The sequence below is a fragment of the Pan troglodytes genome, chromosome 1, assembly GCF_028858775.2.
Source record: "Pan troglodytes isolate AG18354 chromosome 1, NHGRI_mPanTro3-v2.0_pri, whole genome shotgun sequence".
NCBI lineage: Eukaryota > Metazoa > Chordata > Mammalia > Primates > Hominidae > Pan > Pan troglodytes.
In genome coordinates this window covers 43,227,040-43,252,447 of record NC_072398.2, presented here as the reverse complement: position 1 = coordinate 43,252,447, position 25,408 = coordinate 43,227,040, and the positions used below count along the sequence as shown (strand labels likewise).

General features: G+C 45.2%; 1 protein-coding gene across 1 annotated transcript; it reads right to left on the bottom strand.

The window, feature by feature from the left end:
- On the bottom strand, positions 1-22,090 carry PM20D1 (peptidase M20 domain containing 1). Its single transcript, XM_514142.7, has 13 exons — positions 21,793-22,090; positions 19,774-19,860; positions 17,228-17,460; positions 16,713-16,799; positions 15,989-16,119; positions 15,569-15,688; positions 14,562-14,637; positions 14,040-14,101; positions 13,697-13,775; positions 12,138-12,209; positions 4,505-4,673; positions 2,256-2,355; positions 1-719 (listed from the first exon to the last, which is right to left on the bottom strand). Exons 1-13 carry the CDS (start codon positions 21,959-21,961, stop codon positions 596-598), a joined length of 1,509 nt encoding a protein of 502 aa, XP_514142.2. The 5' UTR covers positions 21,962-22,090; the 3' UTR covers positions 1-595.
- Between the last annotated feature and the right edge of the window lie 3,318 nt (positions 22,091-25,408).

Here is a 25,408-nt window from a genome sequence, read left to right as displayed (position 1 = left end):
TGATGCACAGATCACTTTATTTGACTGATTATGGTGACAATTATGGTAGTATCACAGTTTGGGTAAGTCCAGGTCCAGAAGTAGAATAAATTGGAGAGTAAGGGGAGAGATGCAGGAGAGAGAGGAGAGATGAAGAGACAGCTCATGAGTCCAAGAAGAGAGGGGAATAAAAGGGGGAAGAAAGTTCTAGTAAGAAGAAATATATAAGCTCTGGAGAAAGCATCCCAGCAAGAGTGCCCTAAATTAAAGACTCCTATCAGGTAACAACTGGTTGAGATTTCTCAAATCTACATTTGTTAAGTCAAGCCTGGAAGGTGAAGCAGTGAAATAACCAGCATAAGACAGATAAGGGACAAGAGGGCAGCAAATGCCAGTGGATCAAGGGATGCAGATGTCGGGAGGAAGGGAGAAGCCAGATTTCTGCTGACTTTACCTTACCCCGGCCTTGTTCTTGGGAGAGTTTAAGAGTGAGCAAGACAGGTGGGCAGTGTTTTACAATGTGGTTTTGATCAAAAGTTTCATCAACACTAGCTTTCCCCCTTGGGTTAGTCCTGTCCCGGGGTCGGGCATGCCTAACCCAGCAGGCCCCTTGACCTCACAGTTTGTGCAGGTGAGAAACTGGCTCCTGGTCTGTGTCAGCATTCTGAATCAACTCAAAGATGAATTTCACTTGGGTCTCATAGGCTTGGACTGAGATTTTCTCGTTGACTCCATGGATGCTGAGGAAAGTAAGGTGCATTTAGGGAAGGAGGGGAGGGCCAAGTGCCACAGCACAAGTGTTATCACAGAGCACTTCCCTTACTTCCCTCACCAACCCGGAAACTACTGGCCCTCCAGGGCTAGGAAAGAGAGGGGCAAGGGAGGGGCCATCTGAGATTTCAGATGCACATTGGTCGTTTCTCAGGGATCCATCTATGCTCATGACAAAGAACAGTGCGGAATAAACTCCTGGGGAGTCCAAAATAATCTCCTGCTCTGAAATCCATTCAATAATTTGTCCTCCGGGAGAATTATCTTTTTTCTTGAGATAGGTTCTCACTCTGTAGCCCAGGCTAGACTGTAGTGGTACAATCACAGCTCACTGCAGCCTCAACCTTCTGGGTTTCAGTGATCCTCCCACCTCAGCTCCTGAGTTGCTGGGACCCCAGGTGTGTGGCTAATTTTTTTATTTTTAAATTTTTTTTTGAAGAGATGGAGTCTCATTATGTTGCCCAGGCTGGTCTCAAACTTCTGGGCTCAAGTGAGCCTCCTGCCTCAGCCTCCCAAAGTATTGGGATTATAGGTGTGAGTCACCACACTTGGCCAAGAACTATCTTTCCAGTTGTCTTTCTCTTAGGACAGAATGCCTAGCTAGACTATCTCTAAGCCAGTCTCCTACTCTCCCACTTACTAGGGCTAAGAGAGGGTAGGGAAGGCAACTGCCCAGGGTGCCTACCCAGTTTTCTGTGGCACCTAGGAACTTTACTATCAGACCTCACATCCACCAACCTGCCTCCCCACAGTGAAACAAAACAGAGCAAAACAAAACAAACAACAACCAAACTACATATGTAATCTCAAAGATGAAAGGAAACAGAGTACCTACCCATCTCCCATTTAAAAAACAAAAACATGAAAGCTGTTCTTAAGCTCCTTTTCAAATATTTTCACTCTGTCTCCAGAGGATTTAGGATGGGGAAATCAAGTCTGGACGTGATAAGTAGCAGAGAGGTAAATGGAAATCATCCTCCCAAACCCCAGGATTGAAAATGTGCTGAAGAACCCACAAAAATAGTAATTCACACAGAGCAGTTAAAATTGGTGCTCACATCTTGGATTTCCATAGTGCTTTCTTCTGAGAAGTCAAAACACGCATCCACCTTTGACCTCATATGTGTCTGCATTTCAGAAAATGCTGAAGAGTCTCCCCATTTTGTAAGTGGAGAAAACGGGGTCCAGAGGATAAGCCCTCTCCCAAAGAGAGGAAGAGCTGGGATTAGCACCCAAGGGTACCGATTCCACCAGGTTCTCCCCAATCACCCAATTATCTCCATCTTTGTAAAAGAGGGGCCAATTTCCATAAATTCTAGGGGGTGACAATGAGACTCTGGCAATAAGGACAGTAGATGGGTTAGGTTCTACAATGTCTCCATTTCATTTTGCCAAATCCTGGCTTTCCCCCTGATTCTGTGGACTGCCAGGAGCATGGGGTAGGAAAAGGACACATCAAGTGTATTTCTTTTCTCCCACTTGCTGCTCAAACCTGTTCCACTCACCGTTTGAAGTCTTCAGGCTGTATGTAGATGGGGTAGAACCTGTAGATGCCAGTGGTGAGGTTTGTAAAGAATCGGCTGTCTGTGTTGCCAATAGAAGTAACTAGAGAGGGAAGATCAACAGGAAAGGGGCTTTACATGAGCAATCAAACCAGCGAAGTGGCTGGGGTGTGGCCTGGCTGGAAAATCAGGACTACTGGATCACTACAGGGCAATGCCTGGGCTCTCCTGAAAGCGTATAGCTATCCTTACAAAAAGCACCATTTCAGCCAGGAACATGGAATCTCCTTCCAAGGGCATTGGTGAGACATCCCTTGGATGGACCATTCAAGGGATGTCTCACCAATGCCCTTGGAAGTGTCCTCTCCCCATGACGACCAGGGAGGCCAATATCTTCATTTCATACCCAAGGCCATGGCCATTTGCTATTCCCCATGACGCCCAGGGTGGCCAGTATCTTCATTTCATACCCAAGGCCATGGCTGTTTGCTGTTCCCCGTGACGCCCAGGGTGGCCAGTATCTTCATTTCATACCCAAGGCCATGGCCATTTGCTATTTAAGAAACCAGAATCTAGATAGCACTTCTTTATCACCTGACCTTTATTCTGTATCACTCTAGGTCAGAAATAAATACCCTCTGGGAGAACTTTACTACTATAAAATATCACCCTCTTGAATTGGAACAAAATTTCCTGTTATTCTCATCCTCTGAAGTCTTCCTAGAGTCAAACCTTAGGTCTGGAAAGTGCCAGGATACTCTCTTTCCAGTTTCCCACTCTCCTGAAGGTGGTAGCAGGTCACCTAGCAGAGGCTGGGACTTGTGCCCATAGGTGTGTTCTTTGGGAAAAGACACCCTGGAGGATCAATTCAAGTGTGTGCGGTGATTTGAGATGGTAATTTGTGTTTTGTTCCATCTTCCACTCCTGGTTTCAAATGGACATCCAGGCCCTTCAAGTTCCTTGCTTTGTGGTTGATTGCTGCCTATCTTTTTTCTGCAAAAGCCTGGCCCCATTGGTGGATTACAGTAAGTGCTCCAGAAGAAAGAGAATAGAGTAGGTAGCCTTTGAGGGCCAAGAGAGGAGAATCTGGGATTGTGAGGGCTGGGTTCCTGGATGTTTGGAGGAATCTCTGATTAAACCAAGAGAAAAGAAAACTAGACACAGGCCTTAATATTAGAGCATTAATAATTGAGCAATATCATTATTATTGAGCAACGTCTCTCTCCTTTTTTTTTTTTGACAGAGTCTTGCTCTGTCACCCAGGCTGGACTGCAGTGGGGCTGTCTCGGCTCACTGCAACCTCTGCCTCCTGGGTTCAAGCGATTCTCCTGCCTCATCCTCCTGAGTAGCTGGGACTACAGGCGTGAGCTACCACGCCCAGCTAATTTTTGTATTTTTAGTAGAGACGAGGTTTCACCATATTGGTCAGGCTGGTCTTGAACTCCTGACCTCGTGATCCACCCGCCTCTGCCTCCCAAAGTGCTGGGATTACAGGCGTGAGCCACTGTGCCCGGCTGAGCAATGTCTTAATATTAGAGCAATAACCATTGACCAGAGATTCTCAAACTATAGTTAGTCATCACCTTGTGTCAGAATCTCCTGGGGATATTTGTGAAAAAGGCAAATTCCAGGGTCCCTTCCAGATTTGGTTAACCCAAATCTTTGTAGTGGGTCCAGGTAATCTGCATTTTAATAGTTCACTGGGGAGACCTATTCCACTCTTAGATTGGAGAACCACTGTCTGCAAAGCACAGATTTGGATGGGGTGCTAGAAGGCTGCAGAAGGGGAACAGAGGGGTGCTGCTGGGATTGGTCTGGGCTGGGAAACATAAATTAGGTTAAGGCAAATGGTATGGGCTGGGAGGCTTTTCTGAGCTGAGGATTCTGAGCTCTGCTGCTGAGCTGTTATCCTAGAATGGATCAGAACCAGACTCTGGGAAGATCTTGGCCCCTTCTATGGCTCCTAGAGAGGAGGGAGTAGTCTAAAGCAATTCTCCCCTCTATGCCAGAGTGGCTGGCCTAGGTTAAGCAAGGACCCAGGCTTGACTGACCTAATTTATTGTTTCTGTTCCTTTCCTGTTTGCGTTCTCACTTCCACTCTGAAGGGAAAATACAGTTCTAGTCTCATCAGGAGGGGGAGCAGCCAGCTGTTTACAGGCTGAACATCTAGGGTGGGGGTGGGGAAGTAGACATTGGATAGGAAACAGTTCCAGCCCCCTCCTCCCTCCAGCCACAGCTGATGAAGTCATTACCTGGGGCAGTAATATTGACTTCCGGGAAGACGGACTGTACGGTCTGGCGGAGCAGCTGGTAGCCCAAGGCCTTGTCATCAGAAGGGCTGACGGGGAGGGGGTCAAAGGCACTCAACACATGGAACTGGACTCTGTTATCAGCCACAATGTTCTTCGTGAGTTCTAGGACCTCCAGGGTAGAAACAAAGGGGGTTCGATTTCTTATTGATTTCTATACATGTACAATATGAGCTTAAATATCCTGATTTCTTTCCAGCAAGGCAGAGCCTGAGGGTTTACAGACAGGACTTATTTTTTTTTAAGTACTGGGACTTCAATTTCAGCTGACTGGCTATAGGTGATGTAAGAGCTGGGTCTTCCTGGAAAGCAACCTACAGCATGATAGATTTAGGTTAAATGTTTTGGGAGACTTGTCTTACAGTCATGAATCAGATCTTGAATTGGAACAAATTTACATGAGCAATCAAACCAACGAAGTGGCAAGGGGATGGCCTGGCTGGAAAATTGACTACTGGGTCACTACAGAGCAATGCCTGGGCTCTCTTGAAAGCCTATAGCTATTCTTACGAAAAGCACCATTTCAGCCAGGAACATGGAATCTCCTTCCAAGGGCATTGGTGAGACATCCCTTCGATGGAAAGTTGGATGGGAATTGGAAAATCAGGAAGTTATGTATCTTTCCCCTTGGGTGGTGAGCCACAGGCTGGATGAAAGTGTCGAAGACACAGCAGAATGTCAATCATCTCGAGGCTGGGGAATAGATGTGATGACCTGGCTTCAGCCTCGGAGAACCTCAGACAGGTAATAAAAGGGTCACACACTTTTTTCCCCCTCTCTGGGCATTCCTGCTTCCTGTTTGTAACCAGCTGCACTGGAGCCAGGAAGATGAGCTCAACACAGACAAAAAGTCAGAAGTTATGATACTTGTATTCAAGTTTTCTCTCTTTGCTTCGTTTCCTTGGGAAAGAACCTAAGGAAACTCCTAGAAAATTCTGTCTGAAACGACTAGAGTGAATCCAGAAAAATTCCTGGCTGCGGTCAGGAAGTAGACCAGACCCTGAGGATTAGGTCACATAGAGCCACGTGGGAATGGACCAGGAGACTGGCTTAGAGGGACCCTTGCTCTCCAAAGCTCCAGCACTAGTCCCAACCCATTTGTTCAGTAGTTGCTTTAAAACTGCCTCTGCTCTAGAAAGGCAGGGTTGTCCCATAGCTGCAGATCACCTGAATGGGGGACATTATCTTAAGAGTACCTCTTTTTTTTTTTTTTTGAGACAGAATCTCACTCTGTCGCCCAGGCTGGAGTGCAGTGGTGCGATCTCGGCTTACTGCAACCTCTGCCTCCCAGGTTCAAGCAATTCTCCTGCCTCAGCCTCCCGAGTAGCTGGGATTACAGGCATGCACCACTATGCCTGACTAATTTTTGTATTTTTAGTAGAGACTGGGTTTCACCATGTTGGTCAGGCTGGTCTCAAACTCCTGACCTCAAGTGATCTGCCCGCCTTGGCCTCCCAAACTGTTGGGATTACAGGTGTGAGCCATCATGCCTGGCCAAGAGTACCTTTTTTTTTTTTTTTGAGACAGAATCTCGCTGTGTCGCCCAGGCTGGAGTGCAGTGGCACCATCTCGGCTCACTGCGATCTCTGCCTCCTGGATTCAAGCAATTCTCCTGCCTTAGCCTCCCAAGTAGCTGGGACTACAGGCATGCACCACCATGTGTGGCTAATTTTTGTATTTTTAGTAGAGACGGGGTTTTGCCATGTTGGCTAGGCTAGTCTTGAAACTCTTGACCTCAGGTGATCTGTCTGCCTTGCCCTCCCAAAGTGCTAGGATTACAGGCGTGAGCCACTGTGCCCGGCCCCAAGAGTACCTCTTTTATGCCAGAAGAATGTTAGGAGTTGAGTCTGGAGAGGAAGTGAAGGTTCCCACTTCTGGCTTAGAAACCACCATTTGAATCAAAACAAATATCCTGCTATTGGATGGGCAAAGGGGTCATCAAAGTGTATTCTCACTTCTCAGAGCATATTTTCACTCTAGCACTTATAATACAAATATCCTAATACAAGAATTAATGCACGGTCTTGACATATTCTCAGCCCATTGGCAAGTTTCTGAAGTCAGCCTCCATGAGGTGGGTTGGGACTGTGCCCACTGCCCCAAATTCCTTAGAAGTCCCTCCAGAAATCGAAGAAGGCATGCAGAATGGATCCCTTCAGTAAGAGGCTGCAGGAGCTCAGGTTTCCCACTAGCTGCTGGGCCAGGCAGGGACTGTGTCTGACTCAAGGGCAGGGACTGTGTCTATCTCATTTCTGCATTTCCAGTAGCAAGCACATAAAAGTCATGCAATAAATCTTGGATACATAAAATTTAAAAGATGTGAACCAATAAAAATAAGAATAGGCGTTGATTCATTAAATAACTTGCCATGGGTTATACAGTCAGTATTGTCAGGTCGGGTATCTGTCTGACTTTACAGGAATAATGCTTTACTGCTTCCTAAGTACGTACAGTTAGAGGTGGTGTGGAGTATAACCTGAGAGGAGGTGTTCATCTGAGATGGACTCCTTAGTGGTATGAATGTTTAGTTCAAGTTTCAAGGAAGGATATGAAACTGACAGAGACAAGGTAACAGATCGTCTGAGCATGGAGAAGGGCAGGCACAAAAATTGAGATGTGACAACCAACTTTGTGCCTCAGTCACTCACAGTTGTATGACCTTGGACAAGCTTCTTAACCTCTCTGTGCCTCAGCCTGCCTATCTGTTAACATGTAGATGATGGTAGCACCTACCTCATAAGTGGTGGTGGCCATTACTGGAGTTAATATGTGTAATGTGCTGAGGTCAGGAGATCGAGACCATCCTGGCTAACACAGTGAAACCCCGTCTCTACTAAAAATACAAAAAATTAGCTGGGCGTGGTGGTGGGTGCCTGGAGTCCTGGCTGCTCGGGAGGCTGAGGCAGGAGAATGGCATGAACCCGGGAGGCGGAGCTTGCAGTGAGCCAAGATCGTGCCACTGCACTCCAGCCTGGGTGACAGAGCAAGACTCTGACTCAAAAAAAAAAAAAAAAAAAAAGGTGTAATGTGCGTAGGGCAGTGCCTGGCACATGGTAAGCACTCAAAAAATGCTAGCTGTTATTTGCTTATTTAGAATAGAGGGACCACCTTGGGCAAGAATCGGAGGTACAAGAATGGAACTAGGAGGAGAGACTTGTCAATGGTGAGAGACCTCAAAGGTGACTTTAGAGCACACGAATCTCTCATTTCTCTGATCTCCTGTTCTTTTTTTTTTGAGACAGAGTCTCGCTCTGTCACCCAGACTGGAGTGCAATGGTGTGATCTTGGCTCACTGCAACCTCTGCCTCCTGGGTTCGAGTGATTCTCCTGCCTCAGCCTCCTGAGTAGCTGGGATTACAGGTGCCCACCACCATGCCCGGCTAATTTTTGTATTTTTAGTGGAGACGGGGTTTCACCATGTTGGTCAGCCTGGTCTTGAACTCCTGACCTTGTGATCTGCCCAGCTTGGCCTCCCAAAGTGCTGGGATTACAGGTGTGAGCCACTGCACTGGGCCCAGATCTCCTGTAGTTCTTGCAGTGCATTCCCACAACCTTATGTTGTTCTCTGTTTTATGTGTAGAGATATTTTCCTCTAAGTGAACGGTACAGCTGTTGAAGGCAAGGACAATGGATACTTAAAAACAGGTAAGGTCTTTAGAGTTAGCAAGTCCAGCATCTGTCCTGCTGTAAGGCTGCTCATCAGAAAACTCACAACAGGTTGTCATCCCATCTGCTGCAATATTTCCAGTGGCAGAAAGCTTGTCACTGCATGCTGTATGCCATTCCATTTTTAAGTAGTTCAGTTATAAATATCTTGCTTATAACTCAGATATGGTGTCCCATAATATCTAATCCCTCTCCTTCTTTTTTGAGACAGTGTCTTGCTCTGTCACCCAGGCTGGAGTGCAGTGGTGTGATCATAGCTCACTGTAACTTCCAACTTCTGGGATCAAGAGATCCTCCTGCCTCAGCCTCCTGTGAGTAGCTGGGAGTATAGGAGTGTGCCTGCTTAATATTTATTTTTATTTGTAGAGATAGGGTCTCACTGTGTTGTCCAGGCTGGTCTTGAACTCCTGGCCTCAAGCAATCCTCTGGCCTCAGCCTCCCAAAGCACTGGGATTATAGGTATGAGCCACTATGCCTGGCCCTGCCTCTCCTTTTTTTGACAATGAATATACTCCACAGGATGTAATATAGTACTAGACGCATCATAAACACTTAGCAGAATCTTACCTGTCAAAATTAGAGGGCATCTGTACTGCTCCCCACTTTGTGCTCTTGCTGCCTGGATGCTATTGCCAGGTCTTTGCTCCTCCTCAGAGAGGGCTTGGCTTCAGTGACCAACACATTTAAAGGACCTCACTGTTGTACTTCTGCCCCACAATTACTCTGTGACACAGCATCCTATTACTTTCTTTGTATTTACCACTTAAAAAAAATTTCCTTGCTTACTGCTGTCTCTTCACTAGAACGTAAGCACCATTAGAATGGGAATCTTGTCTGTCTTGTTCACCATTCTCCCAAATGCTTAGAAGAATGTCTAGTCCACAGTAGCTACCAATAGACACTTGAATGAATAAATGAAGGAAGAAAGGAAAGAATCTTCTCTACAACACTCTTATTGAGCCCTTTTAGTGATGAGGAGCACAATCATTGTCCAAGATAGCACATTCCAAAACTCTCCCTCAAGTGGAGACTCCCTCAAACATCTCCCACTGGCCTTCTCTCTACTCCTTCAAGCCCATTCAGGACACACCTTCCTTTCCACATGGCAGCCTCTTGGATTTCTGAAGGTTCTGTTCCTCACAGATAGGTGCTGGAGACCTATCTACAACTGAAGTTGAATATGGAGCAAGAGAACTCTGGGGGCGGCCTGTGTTCCTGCTGGATCCAGCCTGAGGCTCTGTGCACAGGGAGTGCAGCAGGGAGTGTTCCTGACGCATGGAACTGGGGCTGGAGGGAGAGGAGTAATCAGGACAAATGCGCCCACAAGCTTTCTGAATATGGAGGCTTTCCATTCCTCACTGCGGCACGTGGGCAGGATGGACCTAGGGATTCCAGGGGTTTCATCAGAGAGACCGGAAGGAAGGTCACTGTGGCAAGGGAGTAGAGAGGAGGGAAGAGTGCCAGGACCTGGGGAGATGAAAGCCCCAGCTGGGTGGAAAACAGCCCTTGGAAAGGGCATGGAGTTGGAATGAGGCTGGAAAAAAACTAGTGGAAAGAAGCTCAATGAGGGGAATTCAGTGATTTCCTGGCCCCATGAGACCCCAGGGAGAGGACAAAGGTTGGCACCTGATGAAAGGCAGGAGAACCCAGGGCTCACATTGGTCCTAACTACCCCCCACTCCCCCAACCCCCTCAATGCTGGGTGGCTCTGGGCAGGATGTCAACCTTCTCCCCGCTCTACAATGAGGAGTGTGCCTCTCTCCTTGCATGAGGACAATTAAAGTCCTCTCTGGGGAAGAACTTAGGAGAAAGGACCATAGAAGTCCAAGTGCCACTGACCCTTGATGATCTGTGCCACAGAACTGCCCCTAACCCTGGTATATTCTGGAATGTATTACTCATCTGATAGTCACTGGGTTGTCTTTTTGGATCTTTTTTTTTTTTTGAAGCATCGGGTTTACCTTTTGAATTCCTTTTAGCTCAGCCTGATGTTTAAATAAGCTGGCATTTACTGTGGATGTCAGACATTCTGTGTAACTTCTACTCACCCTTCAGCTTTCAGCTTAAACATTACTGCCTTAGGAAGCCCTGCCTGATTCCCAGATGGGGTCTGGTTCCTTGTTATATTCTCTAACAAGCACCAGGTTCCTCTTCATTATAGCACTCATCGTGGTTTGCAATTATACATTCATTTTTAAATTGATGTTTGTAGCAGACCATTGCAAGGCTCTGGCCTCAACTCTTTTCTCTCCTAGCTCTCTGCACCTTCTTCCCATGGGCTTTTTATTGAATCTAGAGGTTCCCATGATGTTAATGACACTCCAGCCTATATCTCTAGTTCATATCTCTCTCCAGACCTGAGGTATTTATAATTGCCTATTTCATATGTTATAAGCTTCTCAAACTTCCAAATTATGATATTCTTGAACTTGTTTTAATTTCTGAATTCCCAATCTTAGTCAAAGGCATTAACTACTTGGTCAACTACGCAGGTTAAAAACCTTGGAGCCATCCTGCTTTTCTCTCGCTCCATACCCATATACATACCACATCCTATTGAACCCACCTCTCTCCCACCTCTGGTGGTTGCTCTCTTCTCCACCCCATGAGCATGGCCTCAGTCCAGACCTTCACATGCACTACCTAAGATGCTGAAATAGCTCTCTGTCTCCTTCTCTTCCAGCACTCCCTCTGCAATGCTGCTAGCATGACCTCTCTAAAAGCAAATCTGAGTATTTGGTTGAAGACCTCTAAAAGTTCTCTCCTGTCACAGATTTCACAGATTAGGGCCCAAACTCCTCAGCATAGCATACAAGGCCTAGATCCCTAAACTACAACTCCATTTCCTATCAGTTTTCATCTCCTATTACTTGTCCCCAATTTATTCTATTCGTTAAGCCACAATGAATGTCTTACTTCTAGCCAAGTTCTGTTTTTCCTCTAAGGCCCAGTTCAACATTTTAGTAGTCAGAAAAGACTTTTTTGACCCTAAGAAGTAGCATGAATTTCTTTCTTTGCAGTGGTCCTATGGCAATTTGTTCACCTCTAATTTTTATAATCATAGTTTAGGGTTGTGGCTAAAAGCACAAACTCTGGAACTAGACTGCTAGATATATAATCTTGGGTATGCTGTTTGATTGCTCTGGTACTCTGTACCTCAATTTTCACCAGTTAAATGCAGATTTAGGGTGGGTAGTTGTGAGGATTAAAATGTATGGCTATACCTTAGAAAGGTGCCAAATATGGCTGGGTGTGGTGGCTCATGTCTGTAATCCCAACCCTTTGGAAGGCCGAGGTGAGTGGCTCACAAGGTCAGGAGATCAAGACCACTCTGGCTAACACGGTGAAACCCCGTCTCTACTAAAAATACAAAATACAAAAAATTACAAAAATACAAAGTACAAAAAATACAAAATACTAAAAATACTAAAAATTAGCCGGGCATAGTGGCACGTGCCTATAGTCCCAGCTACTTGGGAGTCTGAGGCAGGAGAATCGCTTGAACCCGGGAGGCGGAGGTTGTAGTGAGCCAAGATCGCGCCACTGCACTCCAGCCTGGGCGACAGAGCAAGACTCTGACTCAAAAAAAAAAAAAAAGAAAGGAAGAAAGGTGCCAAATACACAGCAAGCCTACTACACTACTACATATATATAATGTTATATATAATGTTTGTTACTACAGGTATTGCTATCATTTATTCATACTCATCTTCCATTTCAGACCCCATGTTTACCCAAACCCAGGATCTCCAATCCTAATGAAGTATCTGGTGCATAGGTTGTCTTTGAAAAATGTTGGTTGAATAAATGGGACACTGGACCAGCCCTAGGACTGTAGTTAAACCCAGGCCCTGAGGGCCACATCTCCCTGATGCTGCATGAGTTGTTGTCTGGAACATATGGTACATACCTCTTGGACTGTCTGTCCAGGGTGAATCCGGAAGTTGACTGTGGCCTGGGCCACCGGGGGGATGACATTGAACTAGAGAGAGAAGCACAAAACCCTGGCTTGAGTCAACCTCAAATCTTCTACATCTGCCTGCCCAGGAAATGCTAATTTCCTCAGCTCAGGCAGAGTTGGCTGATTTGACTTAAGGACCCAAGGCTTAGCTTTTCTAGTCTGCCTCTTGTCTTCTCTGAACTAAATGACATGTTATATTCAGAGCTGAAGGGGTGTCTCTGCTTTAAGCCAGACCTTCCTGCTTCTTGGTGCTGCAGGGGGTCACAGAGATGTTCAGAGCAAGGCTGCTTTCTCTGATCACCCAGATATCTCTGTTTTGGCCCCATGCTGTGCTATTAGAAGCCTTCTGTGTGCACTTTCTTTCCCAGCACACCCAGGACATTTCTGCAGCTGTTAACATTAGTGCTTACTCACGATGGGGCAGCCAGAGCCTCTGTTGACCCCCATCATGGCATAGCACGGGGCTTACATCAGGTTTGATCCTTGAGGGGGATGAGAAGAACACATACTCCTCACATATTCCTGGTCAGGCAGGAACAAAAGAGTGACAGAAAAGTAACCTTCAGAGTAAGAAAAGGACCCTAGTGCTGGCCAGTGCTCTGCCTATTCTCACCTATTCCCAGCCAGTGACTGAGCCAAGACAGAGGGATCTGGCTTGTTCTCTAGGGCTGTTAGTATGTTTCTGAGACCCTAAGACCTAACATAACCTTTGGGAGCTGGTTCCCTCTTATCCTTGAGGCTGCTGAGCAATTGTTCTAACCAATCAGATAAGCCAGTCAGGCAGTAATTGCCTCCCCATTCCCGACCTTCTAGCAGGGATTGGTGGTTTCCCAGGTCCAGCTGTAAAATCTGACTTTTTTGCCTGACCAGGAGGAATCCAGGACTAACTGGAGAAAAGAGTTAGGCTATGGAGGGATTGTTCCTTGGAGGCCGGGAGACTCCCCAAGTGCATATCTTTCTTTGAACTCGTATGGTGCAAAAAAGCACTAAGTGGTCAGGGACAGAACTGGGCTGTTGCAAATTAGCTGTTGCAACCTCTTTGTGCCTCTGTTTTCTCAACTGGGTATTGGGGCAATACTCATAGGACTCTTAGAAGGCTCAGATGGAGTAACAAAGTATCCTGGGGAGATGAAAACACCATTCAAATGTCAGGACACAGTGCTATTATTCTGATGAACACTACAGCTGACACACTGGACAGTCCAGTGAGTTATGCCAGGAATTAATTCAGAGGCATCATTCACTTATATACCCGATTACTAGAGTGCTTCAAGGTCACATTGTACTCTAGGTGAATGGTGCCCCCTGAAGTTGTGCTGGTGGTACTGGCAGTTACAAGAATGGTCTAACTCCCTTCAAGATTTCAGAAAGGCCTATGTCTTTGCGTGGCTAGGCTTGGATCCAGCTGACACACACAGAAGGAAGGAATAGCCAGTAGATAGATTCAAGGAAGGGAGGAGTGGAGGGCGGTAGGGAAAAGCTATATGGGGAGGAACCAGGGATGTTACCTTGACCCCTGCTTTGAATATGGTGAGTGCCGTGGTGGTCCTGATTATTGCATTGGTTAAGGGATTTCTCTCCATAAACCTAAAACAAAAGGACCAAGGTCAGATGTTAGAAAGAACCAATGGGGTGAAGGAAAGGGCAGAAACATTACCCACTTTCCTGAACCTTGGGGATCTTTAAGACTGAGAGAGACGTCTTAGAGATGTCTTAAATATACACACTTAGAGATGCAGTATCTGGTGGCTGAGGGATGATTAGTCAGGCCCAGTTAAGCCAAGGAGAGGGGCCTGGGGGGTGGGTAGGTTTGAGGTGAGGGATGTGAAAAAAGGAAAGATAATACTTTACCTGCTTATAAGTGGTTCAAATAGCCATGGGTTGCTCAGGATTATATTGACAGGGAAGGGAAACTGGGAAAGAACAAGGTCAGCACCACAGGGTCACCTCTAGTTTAGCCTGGGTCTCTGAGACCTGAGTCTCTCTCTACTTTAGAGCTGCCTCAGGGGCCCTTAGCAGTCAGGAGTGCTGCTAAATTCAGTTAGCTCAATCCCTGCTAGAGGATCAGGAATAGGGAGGCAATTACTGTCTGGCTGGGCTTATCTGATTGGTTAGAACAATTGCTTAGCAACCTCAAGGATAAGTGGGAACCAGCTCCCAAAGGGTAGATTAGGTCTTAGGGTCTCAGAAACACACTAACAGCCGTAGAGAACAAGCCAGATCCCTGTGTCTTGGCTCAGCCACTGGCTGGGAATAGGTGAGAATAGGCAGAGTGCTGGACAGTACTAGGGTCCTTTTCTTACTCTAAAGGTTACTTTTCTGTCCGTCTTTTGTTCCTAGCTGATTAGGAGTATGTGATACTTCTTCCCATACCTCATTTGCCAGTTGCTGCAATACCGTCACCAATGTCCCGCTTCCAAATATGATAGGCATTGGTGTCTGCTCCAATCTGGAAGAGAAACAGAGTCCTCAAGACTTAGCGAACCCCAGCCAAAGATCAGTGGCTTGAAGAGGAGAAGAAGGGAGATAGGAGGAAGTTTCAACGCTCCTGGCCAAGAGGTCTCTCATTCACCTCCCTCCCACCTCCACCAACTCAACATTCTGAAGATCTCAAAACACCCCCAGGAGCTTTCCCTGTCTACCAAGTCTGCATTAGGGTCCTTCTTTCCTCCCTCTGCTGTTCTCTAGAATCCTGTGTGTCCACTCTCATAGCCCATCCCATACTACAGCAGAATTGTCAGTCTCCTGACAATTTGAATGAATATAGCGCTCCTTCCCACTTTGCTAAGAAAACCCAGCCAGGAGTAAGCTCTGCTGTTACAGATTCTGCTGTCCTCATTCATAGCCAGCAACTCTTATTTATTTTTGTCCTCCTGCCAGGACAGGTGGAGAATTTCGGCAGCTCTACCAGTCATTGCCAATTTGTGATTCTAAATGTCTGGACTCTGGACTACTCTAGCTGCCTGACCTAGCTGCTGCCTGACCTAGCTTCTGCCTGTAGGTCCTTGCTTTCCATATGGATATACTGATAGATCCTCTTCTGACTCCAGCCCTTGCAGGATACTGGTGGCTCTGTCTCTCCTGTGGCTCCCCCAACCCCCACCTTGGAAGGAATTCTCACTCCATTTGAGATGACCCCAGCCTGGTATCTGTGAGCCATGCTGAGATAACTCTTTATTTACACCTGTTGTATTAATCACCTGGATCTTTAGTCTGTCCTGGGCTTCCCCTTCTGTTCTTCCTCTAGTGTCAATTTTTTATAGCATAGTTTCCCAGCCCAACTTTAGGGCAGGAAGCTTAGCCTCCTCAAATTTAAAGTAGGAAAGTGCCAGGGCTTCCATCTCAAGTCTGGCATGGGAAAAGGGCCAGGAGTTGCTTACCGGCTGACAGCAGCTGCAAGGATGCCAATGCTCGTCTCCTTTGGAGGAGCTGAAGAGTGGCCTGAAGTCATGTTTACTTGCAGCATGAGGTTCATGGAACCCTTCTCTGAGACTGCAATCCTGTAGAAGAGGATCAGAAACCACTCTCCTGACTTCTTGCCTCTCTGAATTCTCCCATAGGCCCATAGGTCCATCTGTGCAATAGTCTAGTGGGCAAGGAGGTAGCTTCATGCTGCTTTAAAAATTTTATACTGGAGGAAGAATGGAAGGGGAAGCCTAGGAGAGGTTAAAGATTGGGGCGATTAATGCGAGAGGTGTACACAAAGAGTTGTCTCAGCATGGCTCACAGATACCAGGCTGGGGTCATCTCAAATGGGGTGAGAATTCCCTCCAAGGTGTGGGGTGGGATGCTTTACTCACAAGGCGATGGGCTTCTTGAAGTTAGGAATGAAATCATCCAAGATGAAGCCCCCCTCGTCCACAATGAAGGCTAGCTGGACGCCCCTTGACTGTAGCAGGGCTGAGATCCTCTGAGCCCCTGTCCCTGACGACTGCAGACATGGAACATAGAGCTATAGTCCTTCTCAGCCAGAGACAGACCTCCAGACATAGCTAATGGGGACCCATTCAGCCTAGCTAGGGGCTCCAGAACCTTTCTACCTAGTCTCCTTCCTGGGAGCCAGGGCCCTAGAGAATCCTGCCTTACAGAATTCTGGAATGTCAGAGCTGGCAGGGCTCACCCTCCCTTATTTCACAAATGAAGAAACTGGAGCCAAAAGAGTGAAGTGACTTGCCCAGGGTCTAAGTAAGTAGCATCATTGGAAATAAAACGCAGTCATCACTCTCCCTTTTCAGTTCTTTTTCCATCACACGTATGTTTCTCAGGGTATAGGTGATGGACCCACTGCTTGCCTCAGATATTATGAAGGAGTTTGTTAAAAATTCAGATCTAGGGCACAGGGCCCAGGAATCTGAATTTTGGTCAAGGTCCTTAGATAGTCCTGGCATACAGACACATGGAGAAGTTGGCAAACTACCGTATCATGGAGACCTTGCTGCTGTGGGCAAACTGGACTAGGGTTAAGCACCCACTCCCCTACCCTCAACAGAGGACAGAGATAGGTATAAGGTGAGGAGGCTCTACCTCCTCATCATGGCCCAGAGAAATGAAGAAAGATCTTTGGGGGATGTACTTCCTGATCAGCAGGAGCTCCAAGGCCTGCAGTAATGCCTGGGGTTCAGAAGCACAATGGAAGAGGAAAAAGATGTTATTTAGGTGGGAGTACCAGGGTATCAGAGACATTCAGTTGCCTGTTATCAGGGCTGGTGGGATGAGGATGTGATAGATTCTCTTGAAAGAGAACAGATTCAAATGGTACAGGGGAACTGATGTGGAGAAACAGAACGTTTACCACCTGCAGAAGAGCATAAACATATCAGTGTCAGGACTGAAAGGGTCCCTGGGGACCATTCAATCCCATTTACAGCTGAGAAATCAAGGCCCAGAGAAGGGAAGTGACAAACTGATGGCTGGAACCCAGGTCTCCTGGAGCCAAGATTCTTTTTACCATTATTTCCCGCCTCCCAGGGTCAGCCAAGCACCCCCATCCTGAATTGATCTTTAGGGCCCCAAGGCAGAGAGAACATTGCATCTCAGACCATCACAGAGTTCTTGTCGTCTAGTGTGCCCCGACCATAGATGACGCCATCACGCTCCAACCCAGAGAATGGGGGCACCTCCCAGCCTTCTTCAGGGGCAGGCACCACATCAAAGTGAGCCATCAGCAAGTAGGGCTGCAAGCTGGGGTCCGAGCCTTGGATAGTGAACAGGTGGCTATACTCTTCCACAACTTCATGCTGGATAAAGCTGGTGCTGACCACTGTAGGAAAGACTAGAAGCAAAAAGGGCAGGAAGAGAGAACCAGGGTTAACAGTTTCCTTAGGTTTTCCTACCATGTTGTGCTTCCTGTTCCTTTATTTATTTATTTTTTTAAACATGCATCCTCCTTTAGGAAGCCTTCTAGGACAAAGCTAGTCTGATTCCTGATCTACCTGGACAATCTTTGAAATTGGTCGTCCCCATATTTCAATGTGCTATTACTATGTAATAAATGCAAATCAAGAGCCACCATTAAGGCCAGGCGTGGGGGCTCATGCCTGTAATCCCAGCACTTTGGGAGGCCGAGGCAGGTGGATCACCTGAGGTCAGGAGTTCCAGATCGGCCTGGCCAACATGGCGAAACCCCGTCTCTACTAAAAATACAAAAATCAGTCAGGTGTGGTGGCTCATGCCTGTAATCCCTGCTACTCAGGAGGCTGAGACAGGAGAATCACTTGAACCTGGGAGGCAGAGTTTGCAGTGAGCTGAGGTTGCGCCATTGCACTCCAGTGTGGGTGACAAGAGCAAAACTCCATCTCAAAATAAAAAAAAAGACTCTGCCGGGCGTGGTGGCTCATGCCTGTAACCCAGCACTTTGGGAGGCCGAGGCGGGCAGATCACTTGAGGTCAGGTGTTCGAAACCATCCTGGCCCACATGGTGAAACCCCGTCTCTACTAAAAATACAAAAAACAGCCGGGCGTGGTGGCACTTGCTTGTAATCCCAGCAACTTGGGAGGCTGAGGCAGGAGAACTGCTTGAACTCAGGAGGTGGAGGTTGCAGTGAGCCGAGATCACACCACTGCACTCCAGCCTGGCTGACACAGCAAGACTCCAACTCAAAAAAAAAAAGACTCACTATTAAGATGGTCAATATCTCAAGCTCAGGCTTGGTCAGACCTATAACATGCTATCACAAGTACGTGTTAAAGGGCTATGCAGATGAGGGATGCATTAAATTTTGACCATAGGAGGCCTCATTAACCAAATTATATTAAATTATTATATTAAATTAGTAGGCCTCATTAACCAAATTATATTTAAATATTATATTAAAAAGTTCAGAGACATTTTTCTTTTTAAAAAGCCACACATCTAGTGTATGTGTTATGTGAACATAAAGATTATTCTGTTTAGCACAAGGTCGTACTTCTGCATGCAGGTGTAGATGTTCCTAGGGTCAATTATTCAAGTGACCTTAGCTACATAGGAGAAATAAATTTTATCTCTCTCTGGGCTTTTTGGAAGAATTCACATATACTTCTGTGGATACCCAAAAACTGAAGAAGAATATGGTTTTATCTTGTCACTTAGCTTATCTAGTTTACTGTCACTATACATTTCTTTTCCTATGTTTGTCTCCTATTTAGTAAAGACTTCCAGCCTTTTCAGCCTGGCCTCAGCTTGGCTACTGGGCATTAATCCCTGAGCCACTCATTTTTGTTTTTTCCTTCCTTCCTTTCTTTTTTTTTTTTTTTTCAGAGACAAGGTCTTGCTCTCTCACTTATGCTCGAGCACAGTGGCACATTCATAGCTTACTGCAGCCTTGAATTCCTGGAATCCAGCAATCCTCCCACCTCAGCCTCCTGTAACTAGAATTGCAGGTGCTCGCCACCATGCATGGCTAATCCCAGAGCCATTTGTCCCAGGGTGTTAGAGAGGGGGCTGCTTGCTCCTCCTAGGCCACCTTCTCCCACCTCTGACAACTTTGGAGGGGTTGTTTTTAATTAGATTTAGGAAGGTAATCTCATCACTCTCCATGAGATTTTCATAAGGGGAGGGAGGAGTTCCAAGAATCCTTTTATCCTCTGACCCATCCTTCCTCAGCTCTGTACTCAATGGGTGGTAGGGATGAGGGAAAAAGACTGATGTTATAGCTCAAAGTTGTTGACTGCCTAGAGGCCTAGAAATGTGTTAGTAATGAATCTGGGGTAGGCCTGAGTACGTGGAGTGTATATGTACCGGTGTGTTTGGGTGTGTAAGGAGGTAGGGGTGGGAGGAGCATGGAACATAGTTCTGGGCAGTTGCACAAGTAGAAGAAAATCCTAGTTCTACTTTTTGATGATTTAACATTTATTGAATGACACATACGTAGGGCAAAGTTTGAGAGAGTTTATACTCTAACGCAATGGCTGGATGAACTCTCAATCTTTGCCCTACATATGGTGGCTTAGTTTCCAAGAGCAAATCTACAGTCTCTACTCTGCCCATGGGAATTAGATTGTCCTCTGATCAGTCGCAAAATAAACTTCTTTATCACTTTGTAAAAGAACTGTGTCTCCATTGCTATTTCTACCACCCACCCCTTGCCCCTGATTTGCAGCTGACCTTTATGAATGTATTTTCCGAACTCAGCCAGGGCTGTGGTATTGGACTTCTCAGAGCTAAAAGTCACTGTTGGAATCTGGATGGCACCTGTCAGAGTCAAATAGAGATGAAAGATTGAAAATGAATTAGTCATTGTTTTTTTCTACAGTCCTCTGTGCACAAAAAGTTCTTTTGCATTCATTATCATATTGCAGAGGGCAAAACACTAATGTGAGGTAGGTGCTATTGTTTCCTCTAATTCGAAGATGAGGGAAAATGCTTGGAGAGGTTAGGTGAGCTGTCTAAGCAACAGGCAGACTATAGATTTAAACCTATGTCTTCTGGGTTTGTTTAGGCTGATATGGTTCTTAAAGGCAAATACAGTCTAAGATTGGAGGGAAGTGGATTTTTGGACCCTGGTCTTGAAGGGAAGCTACTATAAATTGCTTCCTAAGGCCTCACTACCTCTGAAATCACCAATTGCTTTGATGAATCCAAGCTTCATCATTCTCAAGGCACCCACTGTCCTGGGTCCCTACATCAATAAGGCTTGTGTGTTTTTGTATGTAAAGGCTTATTCCTCATGCAGAGTCTCACTAGTCTGTCAACCAAGACCAGCTTTTTGGGTATATAATGCCTGGGAAGGGGTGGATTTAGAAGCCCCCAAACAAACTCCTCAGTCCTAAAATAATCTCATCCTCCTTACTCAGTTGTCTCAGTTCCTGAACCTTCACTGGGCTCATCCCTTTGAGTCTTTAAGGCTTTACAGTTTTAAAGAGTTCCATGGTCAAAGACAAAACCACTGGGAGGGAAAGCATGAATCATGAGAATATTGAATTAGACTGCTCTCCAAGAACACAGTGCAAACAAATTCACCTGAGGCAGGAGGTGTCTCTGAAAGACAAACTTCATCAGTTTTGCTAAGGATTAACCCTACAATAGCATAGCCCACCAGATAGATGGGGAAGCCGAGGTTCAGAAAGATTCAAGTGCCTACTCAAGGGCAGACCCAAGGATCTGATCTCAGGTGTTCTGTCCCCTGCTCAGAGTTCTAAGCTGTGTTGCTATGAGGTCCCTATTCTAGCTTATGTAGCTTTTGTTCTCTTCTGTGCAGACTGTGAGTGGCTGTCTAATGCCTTTTAGAGAATTATTTATGCTTTGGGAAAGCCCTGCTCTGCCTCCCAGGCTTGTCACTCTAGCATATGAACAATCTATATCCAACTATTGGGGTTAGCTTTTGGTCCCTGCATCTGCTTCTATATGTTTATGCAGGCAGTCTCTCTTAATCCATTACTTAATGAAAGGGAAAAGACTGGAGCTAAGCTGAATGGTAAAGAAGGATTTCATCCCATAGGATCTAGCACTCAACAGAAACTTTCCTGTTTCCTGGAAAATGCAGATTCAGAACAGGGATGAATTTTTGGTCTGGATTAGAGATCTAGAGGAGACATGTTCTTCAATTACGATTGAGAATTAGGAACATCCCACACCCCGGGAACACTCCACTCCCTTTCTTTAGAGCCATCTGATCCCAGCGAGTCCGACAGGCACTAGATGCTGTCACCCACTGCCCACTCTTTGCTGTGGGGCCCTGGGGAAGATCATTTAGCTGACCTAAGCCTCAATTTCTCTCCTTTGTAGATAAGACTAATATCATTTGTCTTATTTTACGACACCGCAGTAATTTATCAGGCATGCAAACTTTCAAAGGTTAAAATTGATGTACAAATGAAAGCTGGTGTAATACTCGAGGCAAGCAGGGGAAAGAATGGACGGTGGTCATGCCAAGAGGGGTGAAGTTGGAGCTTCCAGGTTAGGCAGGGCACACCAGAGTTCCAGGAGCCAGGTATGGGGGAAGTGTGGCGTCCCCAGACAGGGGCACGATGTGCTAGGAAGGGTGTTGGGGCCGGGCTGGGGTGCGTGTCGGCGCTCCAGCTGCAGTAGCGGATGCTTTGCGGCGGAAGCGGGGAGTCACGGGTTGACCTGGGGAGGGAGGGACCCACATCTGAGCATAGGTGGGTGAAGGGGACCCGGGTTCACCTTTCAGCGCCTCTTTCATCGCGACGCGTTCCTCTTTGCTGAACTGAGAAGGGATTCGCGACGCCCTTTGATGCTCCCCGCTCCTCAGGCCCATCGATCTGGAGACGGTGGGGAAAACTAGGAGCAGCATAGCCACCAGGGCCAGCACGCAAACGCACCGCTGAGCCATGCTTCTCTCGAGCTCCTGCTGTCAGGCTACCGGGGTAGTTCTGACCTAAACGCCCAGACTAGCGTTTCTTGGCCCTAGCTCTGCTCTTATTCCGACAAACAGCCTTAGCCACACCCCATATCCAGATCTGACCAATCATCGCTTCGCTAGGACAGCGGAACAACCAATTGACAGAATGACCCCGCCCAGGACCCTTAAGGCCTTTCGAGGGTTGTGGTTTTTCGTGCTGAGGCCAGCAGATCCTGCAGAGCAGAGGTGAGGTCGGGCTCCAGGCTAGAGTCATGTCTGGTCCGCACTTGATCTCTCACCCATAAATCCTTTCCTGTATGACAACAAATCAAATAAAGGAGGAAAAGCAAAATAAAATGCATGAAGCTTATCAGACCATACTCTGCTGCTCGTTTTTTCCGAAGCTTAGGACCTGACTACAATTCCCTAGATCCTGGGGCTGGGGAGCTCTCTAGGTTCCCAGCTTGATTTCATCTGAAATTGGAACAAATTGCTCTGTTTATAGATACTGCTTTGAAATACCAGCTCAGAGGGTTGGCTCCTGTTTAGAAATTTCCTTGAAAGTGCTTTTAATATTAATGTTAACACTACATTTTTGCAACTCTAGACAAGTACAGTAAGACTGAAGGATTTTTAGAAAGATTACTATAAAATATTTAAGAGAATTTTGATGTATAAATAATTTTGATGTATTCCACAAGTGAAATTTTATGGTTATTCAGAGTAGAGGATCATTCTGGAAAAAAGAAGACCTGTCTTATGTCACAGAAATATAAAATTAGATTTCTTGAAGCCAGAAGAAATCGTTCCTTTCAGATTTCTTGATGCAATTTTATCTGGCATCACTCTCAAATGTTAGAATTCTCAAGAAAAATTCAGTAAGTGCTATACAACCAGTAAGGCCATATTGCTACCTGTGACCAAAGCTACAGATTCACAGTCCTGGTGTTTGCATTTCATTTAAGATTTGCTTAAAAAAAAACTTCAGCCATGTAGTTACTTTTCTTTTCTCTTCTTTTTTTTTCTCTCTCGGTGCCCAGGCTGGAGTGCAATGGGGCGATCTCGGCTCACCGCAACCTCCACCTCCCAGTTTCAAGCAATTCTCTGGCCTCAGCCTCCCGAGTAGCTGGGATTACAGGCATGCACCACCACGCCTGGCTAATTTTGTATTTTTAGTAGAGATGGGGTTTCTCCATGTTGGTCAGGCTGGTCTCGAACTCCCGACCTCAGGTGATCTGCCCACCTCGACCTCCCAAAGTGCTGGGATTACAGGCGTGAGCCACCACACCCTGCCTAGTTACTTTTTAATAGCAACTTTAAAACAGTATCATGAAATACTTCACATATTATAAAGATATAAAAAATAACATAATGAACATTTCTGGATGCACCACCTAGTTTAAGATTTAGAATGTTAAAAATAGAGTTGAAATTTAAACATGAACATTGACATAATTTTTAGTAAAAAGTAGCTTAATTTCTACCTAACTTTAAAATTTTTTTAAAAGAGACTTTATTTTATGTATTTATTATTTTTTAAAATTATTATTATTTTTGTAGAGATAGGGTTTCACTATTTTGTCCAGGCTGCTCTTGAACTCCTGGACTCAAGCAACCCTCCCATTTAAGCCTCCCAAAGTGCTAGTATTACAGGAACGAGCCACCACACCCAGCACAATTTTTATGATTGTAAAATTCATGTATATTTATGCCCTTGTGAAATATTTGGAACATTAAGAAAAGTATAAAGAAAAAAATCACATGCTATCCCAATATCCAGAGACGTTCACTCATAATATTTTGATGTTATCCAATCTTTTTTCTCTGCACACAAATACCCACAAATGAAGGATGTCCCTGTTTTAAAATGAAACAGATGCATATACTGCATCCAAAGTTCTATGTTCTGCTTTTTTTCCTTTAGCATTATGTCATAAACACTTCCTGGTCCTTAAATATTCTTTAAATTATCTTATCACATAATATTTGATAATTAAGAGTACGTACAACGTGTATGTAAAGTAAATAATAACATGAACACCTGTGATTTGGAGTTTAGACCTAACTGGTCAAACTGCATTTTTTCTCCTGTCACTGCTCCAATTCTTGCAATCTGTCTAATTCCCACACTGTTCCCAGATCTAGCCAATCATGGAAAATTATCAATAGCATTGAAGGTGCATGTGTTCTATTGCCTTTATTTTCCAACTCCCTGCCCAAGGTAATTGTATGACCATGTTTTGTGTTTTAAATAGTTCTACAACATATGTATGATATACATATATGTATAGTGTGTGTGTGTATATCTTATAAAAATGACATCAGGTTGTGTGTAGTCTTCTGCAATTTGCTCTTTTTACCCAACACTGTTTGTGGGATTTATGCATGCTGTTATATCTTGCTACAGTCTATTGACATTATTGTACATGTCTTCTGGGCCACAGGTAAAAGAGATTCTCTGGAATATATATCTAGGAGTGAAAATGCTGTGTTGTACTTTATGTTCTATTTTACAAGAGAAGGCTGAATTATTTTCCAAAGTGATTGGAACAATTTATACTAATCAGCAAGGTAGTGCATAGTATATAAGTTCCTGTTGCTTCACTTTCTCACTAGCTCTTGGCATTGGCATTTCCAATATCTTCATTTTGCCCATTTAGTGCCTGGAAAATATCTCCTTGTGGTATTATTTTGTACTCCTTAGTTTGTTAAGAGTTTAAGCTTTATTTATTTATTTATTTTTCATAGGGTCTTACTCTGTCACCCAGGCTGGAGTTCAGTGGCACAAGTATAGCTCACTGCAGCCTCCAACTCCTGAGCTCAAAGAATCCTCTTGCCTCAGCCTTCTGAGTAGCTAAGACTGCAAGTGCACACCAACACCTTCAGCTAATTTTTAGAAGTTTTTTTTATAGAGACAGTGTCTCTCTATGTTGCCCAGACTGGTCTTGAACTCCTGGCCTCAAATGATCCTCCTGCCTTGGTCTCACAAAGTGCTGAGATGACAGGCTGAACCACCATGCCTGGCCTAAACATCTTTAAATATGCTTATTTGCCATTCATGTTTCTCTGGTAAAATGACTGTTCATATCTATTGCCCATTTTTGTTTAGAGCTGTCTTCTTATTGAATTTTAAGGGTTTCTATATATTGTGGAGTCTAAAATTTTGTCAGTTTTATTTAAATTATAAATATTTCTCTTCATTTGTGTCTTGTGTTTTTACTTTTTTAATGGCCTTTTGATGGGTTGAAGTCTTAATGATATAGTTAAATTTATTATTATATTCTTTTATAATTAGTGATGTTTGCTTGCTTAAAAAATCTTAACAAATCTAGTCCAAGGTCATAAATATATATATATATATATGAATTTTTAGTAAAAAATAGCTTAATCTCTACCAAACTTTAAAATTTTTTTAAAAGATACTTTTTATTTTATGTA

What these genes read in the sequence shown, in the direction of transcription:
- PM20D1 (XM_514142.7), bottom strand. Translation starts at nt 21,961, where the DNA reads ATGGCTCAGCGGTGCGTTTGCGTGCTGGCCCTGGTGGCTATGCTGCTC. An exon ending in GATGAAAGAGGCGCTGAAAG is followed by an intron (nt 19,861 to 21,792) that starts GTGAACCCGGGT and finishes TGACTCTGACAG; the next exon opens with GTGCCATCCAGATTCCAACA. An exon ending in TGCAGCAACTGGCAAATGAG is followed by an intron (nt 14,102 to 14,561) that starts GTATGGGAAGAA and finishes GTTCTTTCCCAG; the next exon opens with TTTCCCTTCCCTGTCAATAT.